Source organism: Trichomycterus rosablanca, chromosome 1 (assembly GCF_030014385.1).
Source record: "Trichomycterus rosablanca isolate fTriRos1 chromosome 1, fTriRos1.hap1, whole genome shotgun sequence".
In the NCBI taxonomy this organism is placed as follows: Eukaryota; Metazoa; Chordata; class Actinopteri; order Siluriformes; family Trichomycteridae; genus Trichomycterus; species Trichomycterus rosablanca.
Window position 1 is genome coordinate 76,133,948 of NC_085988.1, and position 15,697 is coordinate 76,149,644.

The 15,697-nt window shown below is 41.4% G+C and overlaps 1 protein-coding gene across 1 annotated transcript in view; it reads left to right on the top strand.

Moving 5' to 3' along the window:
* The window catches only part of LOC134315589 (xylosyl- and glucuronyltransferase LARGE1), a 129,894-nt gene that overhangs the window by 63,124 nt on the left and 51,073 nt on the right, over positions 1 to 15,697 (top strand). The window contains exon 6 of the mRNA XM_062996439.1: positions 6,888 to 7,059. Coding sequence (XP_062852509.1) covers positions 6,888 to 7,059 — 172 coding nt within the window. The remainder of the gene's footprint in view (positions 1 to 6,887; positions 7,060 to 15,697) is intronic.

A 15,697-nucleotide genomic window follows, 5' to 3' on the forward strand; every position in this document is an offset into this window, starting at 1 on the left:
GGCAGGCAGTCAGAGAGAGAGAGAGAGAGAGAGAGATTTTACATTATTTTATTTATCAATACATCAAATACAACAAACCTCTACAAAAATAAATAAATAACCCCTACACCACCCTCCCCCCCTTTTGTTTAGTTCTTAACAACATAAATACATACATAGATACTTAGTTTTCATATATAAACCACCAGTTCCTCCTCATACACAGAACACAGTACTTCATCAACACACCAACATTCTTCAAACATTATTAAATTATTCATTAGTTTATAATATGCAAACTCGATTTTTAATCGTGCACGAGTTAAGCTTTTTAGCATTTCATCTGGGTCGGTGAGGCCGTGTCCTCTTATTTTATTTCTTCTTGTCAGCCATGTAGCCAATTTGGCTTGACCAAACATAAAGTTCATTAAACAACATTTAAATCTTTGGTTATAATTGTACCTAGGTCCCAGTATATATAGTCCAAAAATGAATTTTACTCCAAAACTCAAACAGAGTCTGTGTAAAAAACCAAACAATATATTCAAACGTGAGCAGTCGACAAAAAGATGCTGTACAGTCTCAGTGTGAGTACAAAAAGGGCAACCTACTACACCTCCTTTAACAAAGTGAGCAGTGTGCAGGTTAGTGGCGATAGCTCCGTGTATAAGTCGCCACTGCAGATCTCCTGTTCTCTTGGGGATCGGCAGTTTATACAGTATTCGCCACCTGTACCCGGCTGTACTCTGGTCTCCAAGTAGTTCATGCCACTGATGTTCCTTTACCTGTGACAACACCTCGAAGTGCCTTACCTTTACACTCAATGTATACAAAGCTTTTCCTTTAGCTTCTTCAAATAAACCCATTTCTGGAGAGGGGAAAGTCAGCAGGGTACCTCTTCCTTCCTGCCAGCCTCCATCATCAACAGTCAGTCTTAGTGAAGGAAAAACTGGATCCGCATTATTATGTGGCAAGATTAGAGTCTCTTTCATCTGTTGCGGCAGAGCTTGCTGCACCTCATGCAGGAACTGTCCCACCAGTCTTTTTGATGTAATTCCAGTTTGCTGACATAGGAGATGAGAGGATTTCCATTCTTTACCATCTGGTACTTGTAAGTGACCTAACTTACAAATGCCGGCCTTCAGGAACTTTTTTATCAGTGTAGGTGAGCGCACGGAAACAAGGGGAATCAGCTGATTGTAAAAAATTGGTTCTTCCAAAACCCATGATGTCGGTTCTGTTTCTGGCTCACGTGTACACCGTAGTAGCTTCCAAGCTTTCAGCATTGACATATAGAATTCCTCCAGACCTGAAAGGTCCAATCTTAAGAAGGAAAAGATGCCGATCAAGTCCCATACCGCCAGCTTTCCTTAGCAGTATATGAGCAGTGTCTCTCCAGCACAGATCCGAGTGGTAAATCAGCCGCTGCGCAGCCTTAAGCCTGAAAGCCACCATTCTGCTCTCCAGGTCAATAAGACCTTGACCTCCCTCATGAGTTGGCAAGTATAGAACTGCTGCCTTCAGCCAATGCTGACCTGACCAGAAAAAGTCTACCAACCTTCTCTGAATCTCTGCCAGCAGGCCAGGTGGTGCGTTTAACACGGAAAGTCTATTCCACAGAGTGGATGCTACCAAGTTATTAATTATCAGCACCCTACCCCTGTACGACACCTGTGATAATATCCACTTCCATCGTGCTAGTCTATTTTTTGTAAAAGTAAGGGCACCCTCCCAGTTTTTCTTTACTACCTCCGCAGTACCCAGGTAGATACCCAACACTTTAAATCCAGACCTGTTCCACTGCAGTCCTCCAGGTAACTCTGGAGGTTCAGTGCTCTCCCACGGTCCACAGAGCAAGGCTCCACTCTTGCTCCAGTTCACTTTGGCAGATGATGCTCTACTATATGTGCATAAACAATCCTCTATTTGTTGTACATCTTCTCGTCCGCACACAAAAACAGATACATCATCCGCATAGGCCGACACCGAAATACGGGTTGACCCTTGTAAACTTACTCCATTCACCTTTTTTCTCACTAAACGCAAAAAAGGCTCAATAGCAAGGGAGTAGAGCTGACCTGACATTGCACATCCTTGTCTAATCCCTCTCCCCAACTTAATAGGCCCAGCTAGTCCCCCTCCCACCTTCACGAGACAGGAGGCACCAGTGTACAGCAGCTTAACACAACGAAGAAAATTCTCTCCAAAGCCAAAATTCAGTAGCGTGTTAAAAAGATAGCCATGATCAACACGATCAAAAGCTTTTTCCTGGTCTAAGGAAATCAGGCCAAGATCTATAGGAAGCCTATTTGACAGTTCTATAATGTCTCTTATTAAAAACAAATTATCAGTTATTGAACGACCCGGAATACAGTACGCTTGGTCTCGATGTATGATGGTGTGCAAAATGCTCTTCATTCTATTTGCCAGAGCCTTTGAAAAGATTTTGTAATCTGAACACAATAGTGCCACAGGACGCCAGTTTTTGAGATCACATAGGTCCCCTTTTTTGGGCAACAAAGTCAGTACTGCTCTCCTGCAACTGAGCGGGAGCTCACCTATTTGTATACATTCTAAAAACACATTAAATAAGTCTTGGCCAATCTGTTTCCAAAAAGTCTTATAAAAATCCACCGGCAGGCCGTCAATGCCAGGGGCACGACCTGGTTCCATTTTAAAAGCAGCATTTTCAAGCTCTTTTAAGGTAAGGGGAAGCTCCAATGAATCCTTATCTTCCTCATCCAGTATGGGTATATCTGCCAATAATGTGTCAACACAAGCATCATCACACTGCTCTGCTTTGTATAAATCAGAATAAAATTCAACCGCCCTTTCTCTCATTTCACCTATTTCAGAGGATAAACGGCCATCTGACATGTACAATGCATGTATTTGCTTACTCTCACTATACTTCTTTTCTAGATTAAAAAAGAATGAGCTTGGAGCATCCATCTCCTTTAAAGTCTTAAACCTTGCCCTAACAAGAGCACCTTTTGCTTTATCAAGGAGGAAAGCACTCGCATCACGTCGTAATTCCTCTAACTCAGCCTGTAAACCCTCCCGGTTTTGGCCCACAATTTGTTGTTGCATCTGAGCTATATTACGTTCAAGAGCTACAAGTACTCTTTTATTTTCTGCTGTGGTATATGATGTATATTGCTGACAAAACAGCTTAATCTGGGCTTTTCCAACATCCCACCATTGTCTAAGTGAGTTAAAATCAGCCTTCCTTTCAGACCACTTATTCCAAAAAGTACAAAAACTAGAGCAAAAATTTTCATCTTGTAACAACTTTACATTAAATTTCCAGTAAGCTGCTTGTTTATGACTAGACATGACAGCTAAATTTATAATAACAGCACTATGATCCGAAAAACTGATTGGCTCAATGGAGGCACTAACAATCCTATTACAGTGTGAATTTGACATGTAAAAACGATCCAGACGAGCAGCACTTGTTTTCCCCCCAACTGTTTTTATCCATGTGAACTGCTTAAAAGTAGGATGTTTTATTCTCCAACAATCGGTCAGGTTAAAATCTTTAACTATGTCCTTTAATACACTAACTGACATCATATGAGGTTCTTCTCCATTCCTATCCATTTTAAAATCTAGAGTGCAATTCCAGTCACCTCCCAATACAAGGATAGCATCCTGATTACACTGACCTAGTTCTTTTCTCAGTGTAGTGAATAGAACTCCCCTTTCCCTACCTATGTTAGGTGCATAAACGTTCATAAACATATATTCTTGCTCATGAATTTTCGCATTAATTATTAACATGCGTCCTTTACAAACTTCCTTTTCTGATATTAAGCTAAAAGATAATCCAGGAGAGATTAAAATGGCTAGACCTGCACTTCTGCTTGTCCCATGTGTTAAATACATGGGACCTTTCCACCACATTTTCCACTGTATTTCATCACTTTCATCACTGTGGGTTTCCTGCAAAAACAACACATCCAGCTTTTTATACTGTATGTGCTGATCAAGCATTCCACGTTTATGAACATCTCTAGCACCATTTATGTTTAGAGACCCTATGTGTAAAGAATGCATAGTGAGGAAAAGAAAAAGCCAGAAACAGAAACGTTCATAGTATATATAAAAAAATAGACAAGACCTATCCATCTTAAGAGTTATTGCAGACTTTTACGCACTGCTGTTGTCCACTTTTTTAAACGGAACCTTCTTTTTGGTGAAAGCATCTTAATAGTCTCATTTTTGGCCGCATGCTGCACAGACCGAATAAACTTATATGAGTCTGGGAAAAAATTATTTAGACACACATTTCTTTTCCCTTTTGTAACCTTCAGAAAAGTGTTTATCTCCGAGAGTGAGTACATTTCGCCCAACTCCCCCAAACTTGTACTTGATGTCCCGGCCTGAGCCGCCAATTCTGGCAGACTAGGCAGACTAGCTGGTATCTCGGACATCCCCGAGCAATCCGACAACACACTCTCTTCTTCTGAATCAAACTCAACTTCTACTGGTTCACAAAAGCCTTCCTCATGTGCAGTGCTATCTATGCTCAAATTCTGTTCTGAAACAGGATCATCTTCTCTACTTTTCTTATCAGTTTTACGCTTAGCTTTGTGGTGGCTGCTATTACCGTTTTTAACAGGATCACAAACAGATACATTATTGTTTATCTTTTTATCCTTTTCATTATTTTTGATAGTGTTATTAACACAGTGAGGCTCCACCTGAGTCTGTTTCTCTATTTGGAGCTCAACTTCACCCTCTTCCACAACATCGGTACTTGCAGAAACAAGCCTGCTATCAGCTCCTGAAACCTGAGCCACTTCCCCACCACTTCTCTCTACCTGTTGGCCCTCAGATGAGGTCCCTTTATCAGTTTCTGAATCCTGTCGCTGTGCTGCTACATGTGGGCAGCCAAACTGTTTGTGTCCAATATCACCACACTCAAAACATCTAGGACGTTCAGTGCTGGCAAACACTACATAAGACCCGTCACCATGTTTACATCTGAAGTTCACGTTTAAATACGGTTCCCTGCTGTTTAAAAACATGAAAACTTGTCTACGAAAAGACAAAACATGTTTTACAGCCGCATTTTTGCACCCCAACGGGATCATCTTCATATTGCTGGCAAATTTACCATAGCGCGACAGTTCTCTCATTATTACTTCATTTTTAATAAACGGAGGAACGTTTGAAACCACAACCCGGGTAGCAGGTGCACTCAGCGGGCTGACCTGCACCATCACTCCCCGTATCCAGATTCCCGACTCAATCAGTTGATTTACACAAGTTTCCTTCTCTAAAAACACCACCATCGCTTTATTCATGCGAGAAGCTGAATAAATATTCTCACATCCTACCTGCTCTCCGACCGCTAACAGCACGTCTTCTACCGTCACTCCACTCTCCGGTACACACCTGACGCCATGGCGTAGAGACAGCGTCTCCACGCCGGCCTCGTTGGCCATGTCGGCCAGCTTGGCACAAAAAACTCCACCAGCAAAAAGGATCAGTCACCTTCTTACACTACTACTATGCTAACACTAATAAAAGAAAAGAAAAGAAATAAAGTAGATAAAGGTAAGAAAGTTAGCAAAGCCAGAAAAAACTCCACACACCGCCACGGAAAATCCGCGCATGCGCAGAGAGAGAGAGAGAGAGACAGACATACAGAGAGACATACTGATGCAGACCGAGAGAGAGACAGACAGACAGAGAGAAACAGACGGACAGACAGAGAGAAACAGAGAGAGAAACTGACAAACAGGCAGAGACAGACAGATAGATACAGACAGACAGGAAGGCAGGCAGTCAGAGAGAGAGAGAAAGACAGACATACAGAGAGACATACTGATACAGACAGAGAGAGAGACAGACAGACAGAGAGAAACAGATGGACAGACAGAGAAACAGAGAGAGAAACTGACAAACAGGCAGAGACAGACAGACAGATAGATACAGACAGGAAGGCAGGCAGTCAGAGAGAGAGAGAGGGAGAGAGACAGACAGGCATACAGAGAGACATACTGATACAGACAGAGAGAGAGACAGACAGAGAGAAACAGACAGACAGTCAGAGAGAGACAGAGACATACAGAGAGACATACTGATACAGAGAGACAGACAGAGAGAGAAACAGACAGAGAGAGAGACAGACATACAGAGAGACATACTGATACAGACAGAGAGAAACAGACAGACAGTCAGAGAGAGACAGAGACATACAGAGAGACATACTGATACAGAGAGACAGACAGAGAGAGAAACAGACAGACAGTCAGAGAGAGACAGAGACATACAGAGAGACATACTGATACAGAGAGACAGACAGAAAGACAGAGAGAGAAACAGACAGAGAGAGAGAGACACACACACACACACACACACACAGAGTAAAGCTGACCCTCATGTGTTGTATAGGCTGCATGAATAGACTGTGTTTGATAGAACTGATGTGTAGACTGATACAGATACTGGATCTGTTCAGGCTGGTGTTTCTTACACTGATTAATGTTTTACATTTCTTAAGGTTGTTTCATTTCGATCTGTTCAAAGTAAACACGTTTTTCCAGCCATATTTTGATAGTGATTTTTCTTTTTTTATATTTTATCACAACAGACGGATGGCACTGTTATTTATAAATATGATCCAACATAGGTGAAAAGTAAATGTTAACCACATATGCTGTCTTTATTGCTTGTAAACATCTTAAAGTAAACATCTGATATTGTGTATGTTAAATAAGTTATGGCTGTATTGATTTAAAAGCACAATAATGAGGTGGGTCCACCAGACCCGCAAACATTGGCTGAGTAACAAAACTATGAACACCACACAAGGGTTAATCTGTATTAAACCTGTTTGTGTTTTACTTAATGCATATGACAAGGGGTTTCTTTTTTTCTCTCTCTGTGTTTATCAGTCTGAGGTGTCGTGGATCCCTAACAAGCATTACTCTGGCATCTATGGACTGATGAAGCTGGTTCTGACCAAGACGCTGCCCACAGACCTGCAGAAAGTCATCGTTCTGGATACCGACATCACCTTCGCTACAGATATCGCTGAACTGTGGGCCGTCTTTCACAAGTTTAAAGGTATCTACTGTACTTATGTAATAGTTGCTAATACTTATTGATAGTAGCAATTTGTTGGCGTGATGGCAACGCCCTGCAGTTGATTGGCACCCTGTCCGGGGCATTTCTGCCTTTAGTCCGCTGTTTCCTGGTGGAACCGGGCTCATCATGACCCTGACCAGGATGAAGTGCTAATGAAAACAATCATTGTTTTGCTGGAAAGTTTTGGTTCAATTTTACAATAGACTGCAGAACATTCCTTCTCAAAACGGCTTAGTATTCCTGTGAATCCATGACGCCAGTCACATGGTCAAGATTCCCAGTTCCTGCAGCAGCAGAACAGACACAGCAATGCTGATGGAGTTTTTAAACACCTCACTGTCACTGCTTGACTGAGAATAGTCCACCAACCAAAAACATTCAGCCAACATCGCCCCATGGGCAGCGTCCTGTGACCACTGATGAAGGTCTAGAAGATGACCAACTCAAACAGCAGCAATAGATGAGCGATCGTCTGTGACTTTACATCTACAAGGTGGACCAAATAGGTAGAAGTGTCTAATAGAGTGGACAGTGAGTGGACACGGTGTTTAAAAACTCCAGCAGAGCTGCTGTGTCTGATCCACTCATACCAGCACAACACACACTAACACACCACCACCATGTCAGTGTCACTGCAGTGCTGAGAATGATCCACCACCTAAATAATACCTGCTCTGTGGTGGTCCTGTGGGGGTCCTGAGTGTAGAAACAAGGAGGGGGTTTTAATGTTATTGCTGATCAGTGTATATATAAACTTTAAGTCATGCAGACTAGCAGTAGGTTTTAGGATTAGCAGTGTTATGAAGGGATTGAATAACTGAGACATGTAAATAGTAACAAAATATCCTGCTACCCAAAAATACATCATTCATTTTCTTTCTTCATTTGCTGCATCATTCAATTGATCAAGATTATATAATAATAGTACTACATACTATTTTTCAAAGTAAAAATACAGACAAATATGAGTATTTGAGTATTCAGACACCAAATTAGCACTTTGTTGCAAAGCCATTGTTGGCAGTTGAAGCTTCAGTACGTCTACAGTAAGTAATAATGATTTTTTCCTCACATAGCGGTTTAACTTTGGCTCATTCCTCTTGGCAAAAATTTTCCAAGGTTATGAGAGTCCCTCTGGTGAACTTTTAAATAGAATTCAAATCAGGCAAGCTTCTAGGATAATACATCTTTGTGTGTTGTTTAATATGAACTTTAAGAAGCTCCTTCACCCTCACCACGACTGCTAGTCATTGCGTGAAATCTTTCCATCCAAGCTTTTATAATAAAACCAGGTGCACACACCAAAACAAATTGCAGCATTACTTTGTAGGATGTCATTTACAAGGACACCTGACCATGAGCTTGTTGAACATCCCATTCAAAACCATGAGCATTATTATGGAGAAATAACACGGCTTTGCGGAGGATTTCATAATTCGGGAGAGTTTGTAGGGTCAATCACTAATGTTGCAGGAGAAAGGCCTATTGTCCAAATGTTCAATATACTTTTCTATATATATAATTTACACTGCCTGGCCAAAAAAAAGGTCACCACCTGGATTTAACTAAGCAAATACGTAAGAGCCTCCCATTGGATAATTACTGCATGGGTGATTATGTTTCAGCTGGCAACAAGTTATTTAACCCTAACTGATGCAGTGAGTAGCTTCTCATTTGTTAAAAAACCATGTCGAAAGACACATCCTGTGGTCGTGGAAAAGATGTTAATCTGTTTCAGAAGCGTCAAATTATTGGCATGCATCAAGCAGAGAAAACATCTAAGGAGATTGCTGAAACTGTCCAACGCATTATTAAAAAGTGGAAGGACAGTGGGGAAACATCATCTTCGGCGATCACTTAAACGTTTGGTGAAATCAAATGGTAGAGAAACTACAGTAGAACTCAGGGATGTTTAATAGTGAAAGTAAGAGCATTTCCACACGCACAATGCGAAGGGAACTCAAGGGATTGGGACTAAACAGCTGTGTAGCCTTAAGAAAACCACTTGTCAGTGAGGCTAACCAGCAAAAACGGCTTCAATTTGCTAGGGAGCATAAAGATTGGACTCTGGAGCAATGGAAGAAGGTCATGTGGTCTGATGAGTCCAGATTTTACCTGTTCCAGAGTGATGGGTGCATCAGGGTAAGAAGAGAGGCAGCTGAAGTGATGCACCCATCATGCCTAGTGCCTACCGTACAAGCCTGTGGGGGCAGTGCTATGATCTGGGGTTGCTGTAGTTGGTCAGTTCTAGGTTCAGCAACGTTATGTGCCCAAAGAATGAGGTCAGCTGACTACCTGAATATACTGAACCACCAGGTTATTCCATCAATGGATTTTTCTTCCCTGATGGCACGGGCATATTCCAAGATGACGATGCCAGGATTCATCGGGTTTAAATTGTGAAAGAGTGGTTCAGGGAGCATGAGACATCATTTTCACACATGGATTGGCCACCACAGAGTCCAGACCTGAACCCCACTGAGAATCTTTGGGATGTGCTGGAGAAGACTTTGCCCAGTGGTCCAAATCTCCCATCATCAATACAAGATCTTGGGGAAAAATTAATGCAACTCTGGACAGAAATAAATGTTGTGACATTGCAGAAGCTTGTGGAAGCGATGCCACAGCGAATGCGTGCCGTAATCAAAGCTAAAGGCGGTCCAACGAAATATTAGAGTGTGTGACCTTTTTTTTGGCCAGGCAGTGTATTTTAAATGCCTGTTGGGTGGCACATCTTAAAACCTGTAATCCGGACAGACGATTTCCATTACTGACGTTCTAACTTGCTGTTAGACTTTACAACAGGTGCTAAGCTCATGCTGCGCTGATGCTCAGCAGGTTTGAATACACTCAGCAGGTTGGATTACACTACTCAGTCAGTCAGTCAGTTGGATGGATGATAATGTGGCTAATGTTGTTACAGACATCAGAGAGGGGAAGTTTCTTTCTCAGAGTGACTCACCAGGACGATCAGGATCATTCTGGGCTACAGATCATGAACTTGTCTGATTTATGTTAACAGTACATTGAAAAGCTGCATTGAAGATGCACAAATTAAATGTTTTAATTAATTTAAGTACTATTTATATACAGTATAAATATAAATTATATATAGCTATTATTAATATAAGTATTATTCATTATAATAATATTATTGTCATTGTTGTATGAATTTGGATTTTTTTTAAATTCAGAATTATGTTTATTTAGCAATTTAATGCAGGGTGGGTAAGAGCCTAAATTTTCTGTATGTAAAAACCTCGATTCAGAAGCCAGTATGTAAACTGCTAATAGCCTGTGTTAAATTGAAAATGGGGAAAAAAGACATAATGCATTCAGTTTTGAAAGCAGATTTTTTTATTGTAATGTTTTATGTTTTACACTCTTTGGTTACATTCATGACAGAAACGTTAGTTACTCATTACACAAGATTCATCAGTTCACAAGTTTAATGTCAAACACAGTCATGGACAATTTGTATCTTCAATTCACCTCACTTGCACGTCTTTGGACTGTGGGAGGAAACCGGAGCTCCCGGAGGAAACCCACGCAGACACGTGGAGAACATGCAAATTCCACACAGAAAGGACCCGGACCACCCCACCTGGGGATCGAACCCAGGACCTTCTTGCGGTGAGGTGACAGTGCTACCCACTGAGTCGCCCCGAAAGCAGAATATTCCAGCTGTTTTGCCTATATTTTGCAAATTTCAGCTGTAGGCAGGTCAGTCTGAAACACATGAATTCAAAAATAAGAATGGGTGTCCCAATACTTTTGTCCATATAGTGTATGTTTGATTCATCGTAGATAGAATATGATGCCTTTATTTCTCATATATACATAAACACGTGTGCAGTACAATTAAATTATTGTCTGCGTATCCCAGCTTGTTTTTAAAGCTGGGGTAAGAGCGCAGGGTCGGCCATTGTACGGCGCCCCTGGAGCAGACAGGGTTAAGGGCCTTGCTCAAGGGCCCAACAGGGGCTGCAAAGCAGAGCCTGTATTTAAACCGACAATCTTCTAAATGATATCCCAAAGCTCTACCCACTAGCTCTAGTACCACTGTCCTAGCTGGCAGTATTCTTCTCAGCATCTGTTCCATTTAGCCTTGACAGAATATTAGAACCATGCAAAGTATTAAGTAAAATAAATGTGTTAAAAGTGGTAGCTTCTTAAAAAAAGATGTTGAGAAATACCTATTACTAAATGGTGTGTATGTGTGTGATGTATAGATTTTGTTTATTACAGCTTTTACGTAGCTTAGTACAGCGTTTGCGTATGAAAACCTTTTGGCTGGTATTTTAACGCAGCTTGAGAATACCTGCACTATATTATCACATCTGATTTAAACCAGTCTACATTTTCAAATCATTTAAATGAAAAGCTAGAGTTTATAGAATTTACACAGTTTAGTGGTGTTGTGGGAATTCAAAATAAAGACTGACGCAGTCAACTGGGGTAATCGTGAAAGCAAAATAATCAATTTATTACTCAGCTGAGGACCGATCTCATAATGCAAACGTTCACACAGCTTTACAGAAGAGAAAGGTGGATACCGTCTGCCCTATCGCAGTATTTATACCCCGCTTTACTGCCCCTTCAGGCTAACTCTTCTCAGCGACCCAGCTTAAGGCCGACTTTCCACACCAAACTTGTTTATCATTCTACAAGAATAGTCAGCTTGTTAGGAACATGACATACTTCCATAAGAATGCATAAGTATCAAAACTATGTGTGCGGGGGTGCCCATGCCAAGGTCAACATATCTCTGGACCTCAGAAACCTTCCAAAAGTCTCTTCTACCTCTGCTAATTGAACTAAGAAAGCAAAAACTTATGAGTTTAATGACATAGAACATTTCCAGTCACACTGAATAATGTATTAAATTATGATGGCAGCCCAGAGAGAAGCACTTCTGTAGACTTTATAATCTGTTTAGAGTTAGTTCAGCCACCAACATCTTTCTTGTCACTTCGGGGTCTGTGGCAGCAGTGAAATGATGTGTGGTGGTGCTGTGAGGGTGGCAGCATGTCTAGTCCAGGTTTGTAGCAGAGTAACTGACTTTTCACCCTGCACACCACATTCATGCATAAACACACCGTGCCATCACATCTCCCAGTTCCTCTAATGACTCAGAAAGTCATGCTGAAGACAGTTCAGTGGTTCAGAGTCTCAGGAAATTGCCGGGTTCTGAATAAACTCTGAATAAAATCTACTTACGTATCGGATTCATCATGCAATGTCACGCTCATGTTCTCTCTTTCTCTCTCTCCATGCCTTTCTTTCACTGACTGTATCTACTGCTCACTTTCTCGTTCCAGCATTGCTGTTTTTCTTCTACCTTTTCATTTGTTTTTCTTTTCTGTGACTTTCTGGTCTGTTCTTGTTATTTACACACACAAAACAATCTTTAAGGAAGAACTGCTGCAACATAGTGAGCTTAAAATCTGTGACTGTCGATAGATGCAGTTTATTTGGTACTGTATAAACACTGATCAGCCATAACATTAAAACCACCTCCTTGTTTCTACACTCACTGTCCATTTTATCAGCTCCACTTACCATATAGAAGCACTTTGTAGTTCTACAATTACTGACTGTAGTCCATCTGTTTATCTGCATGTTTTGTTAGCCCCCTTTCATGCTGTTCTTCAATGGTCAGGACTCTCCCAGGAACACTACAGAGTAGATATTATTTGGGTGGTGGGTCATTCTCAGCACTGCAGTGACACTGACATGGTGGTGGTGTGTTAGTGTGTGTTGTGCTGGTATGAGTGGATAAGACACAGCAGCACTGCTGGAGTTTTTAAACACCTCACTGTCACTGCTGGACTGAGAATAGTCAACCAACCAAAACTATCCAGCCAACAGCGCCCCATGGGCAGCGTCCTGTGACCACTGATGAAGGTCTAGAAAATGACCAGCTCAAACAGCAGCAATAGATGAGCGATCGTCTCCGACTTTACATCTACATGGTGGACCAACTAGGTAGGAGTGTCTAATAGAGTGGACAGTGAGTGGACACGGTATTTAAAAACTTCAGCAGTGCTGCTGTGTCTGATCCACTCATACCAGCACAACACACACTAACACACCACCACCATGTCAGTGTCACTGCAGTGCTGAGAATGATCCACCACCTAAATAATACTTGCTCTGTGGTGGTCCTGTGGGGGTCCTGAAAACAGTATGTAGAGAAACAGATGGACTACAGTCAGTAATTGTAGAACTACAAAGTGCTTCTATATGGTAAGTGGAGCTGATAAAATTTACAGTGAGCGAAGAAACAAGGAGGTGGTTTTAATGTTATGGCTGATCGGTGTATATGTGTGTGTATTTATATTTTGGTTGGAAACGGTGAGGGTGGGAGGAGTAGTAATTGGTCGTGTCTGAGAGACTGAGAGAGAGCTTATAGTCCGGATTTAGTGCCATCTGATTTCTACCTCAGTTTATCCATGTGTTAGTGTGTGTTGTGCTGGTATGAGTGGATCAGACACAGCAGCGCGGAGTTTTTAAATACCGTGTCCACTCACTGTCCACTCTATTAGACACTCCTACCTAGTTGGACCACCTTGTAGATGTAAAGTCAGAGACGATCGCTCATCTATTGCTGCTGTTTGAGTTGGTCATCTTCTAGACCTTCATCAGTGGGCACACTGGATATATTTTTGGTTGGTGGACTATTCTCAGTCCAGCAGTGACAGTGAGGTGTTTAAAAACTCCAGCAGCGCTGCTGTGTCTGATCCACTCATACCAGCACAACACACACTAACACACCACCACCATGTCAGTGTCACTGCAGTGCTGAGATATGGTAAGTGGAGCTGATAAAATGGACAATGTGTGTAGAAACAAGGAGGTGGTTTTAATGTTATGGCTGATTGGTGTAAATTTCCACACAAGATCTCAAGCAATTCAGATGTTTGATAGGAAAATGAAAGATGGAATTGATAGAAGTGTATTCTTTAAGTTATTTATAAGATTTAAAGGCAGTATTGTTAGTTTTACTTCACTTTTCAGAGTTTTCACAGCCACTGCTTTCTTCTTTCTTCTCGTTTTCTTGCATCTGAGGCAGTAAAAGTTATTTTTTGAAACCTTCATGTCTCACATTACTTTCTACATGTTCCTATAACTTCTGCCTCGGAAGCCTATATGAAACGTGAAGCACCTTGAAACAGGACTTTGATTCCCGACGGGATGTAACAGGGAGCGCAGGGTTTTATTTTTAACGCTTCAGGAAACACTGGTGCCTCTGCTGAGCAGATCAATAAAATGCAAGCGTGTTTGTGTTGACGGGATATGAGACTCTGGCAGAGGCCTGGATTGCTGAGAGCAGTTCCTCAAACACAACAGATCAGTCACACAGCTGAGATGAAATGCTAGGTGAGCTGTGGAGGGCTTAATAACCTGGGTCTAACACCTCACACTCCTTACATGATTTTCCAGCTGCAACTGTATAAAGGAAGAGTCATCCATCAAAATCAAATCAAGAAAAGCAGTTTTATAATGGATTTCTGATGGCTCTGTTGGTTTTAATGTCCGTTTTGATGGTCGTAAGTGGAACGTGGAGGTAGATTTAGAACCATCTTGATGCATGCCCAATAATCCAGGTACACAATCCCACATAGTTGAATCAGTTCATCTGGACACTAAGCTTGGTGTGGAGAAACGCTTTCATTTACACCTGATATCTATCTGCATGTGTATCAGCTAGGGCCGCACTGTGGCTAAGTGGGTTGCACTGTCACCTCACAGCAAGAGGCTGGGTTCGATCCCCAGGTGGGGCAGTCCGGGTCCTTTCTGTGCGGAGTTTGCATGCTCTCCCCGTGTCCGCGTGGGTTTCCTCCGGGTGCTCCGGTTTCCAGGCTAATTGGAGACAATGAATTGTCCTATAGGTACCTAGCTGCTAGGATGCATAAACCAGTGCATTGTAGTGCCGGTCCCAAGCCCAGATTAATAGGGAGGGTTGTGTCAGGAAGGGCATCCGGTATAAAAACTGTGCCAAATCAATAATGCGAATCACGACCCGTGGAAAATGGATAGATAGATCTGCAAGTGTATCAGCTGCACTGCGATAGAATAGAATAGAATGCCTTTATTTGTCATATATACAGATAGGGCTGCAGCTATCGATTATTTTTGTAATCGAGTATTCTATTGATTATTCCAGCGATTAATCGAGTAATCAGATAAGAAATACTTTTGCTTTAATAAAGAGCAAAAATAAATACATATAAGATGAAATAAGACGTGTCTCTTAAAACAAACTGCACATTTTAATTCCTTGCATACAGTACAGTTTAAAGAGAACAGTTTTGAAATGCAAAAACAAATACACCAAGTTACTTTTAAAATGTATACAGGCAACCTAAAACTAAAGCATAAATAATAATAAATAATAATACATAAACATTGCCTTTAATTTGTGCAACTTTCAGAACTAAAAGTTTCAGCTACAGCTCACGCAGAACATAAAGCTTTAATATTTTGTTGGGAGGCTTTGTGGCATTTGTAAGAGGTTCTGTCAGGATTGTTTCTCCTAGATTAGGTAGATTTGGTGTTTGTGTGCATGTACATGTACATGTGTGTTTGCCTAAGCTTACAAAAAAGCATGTGG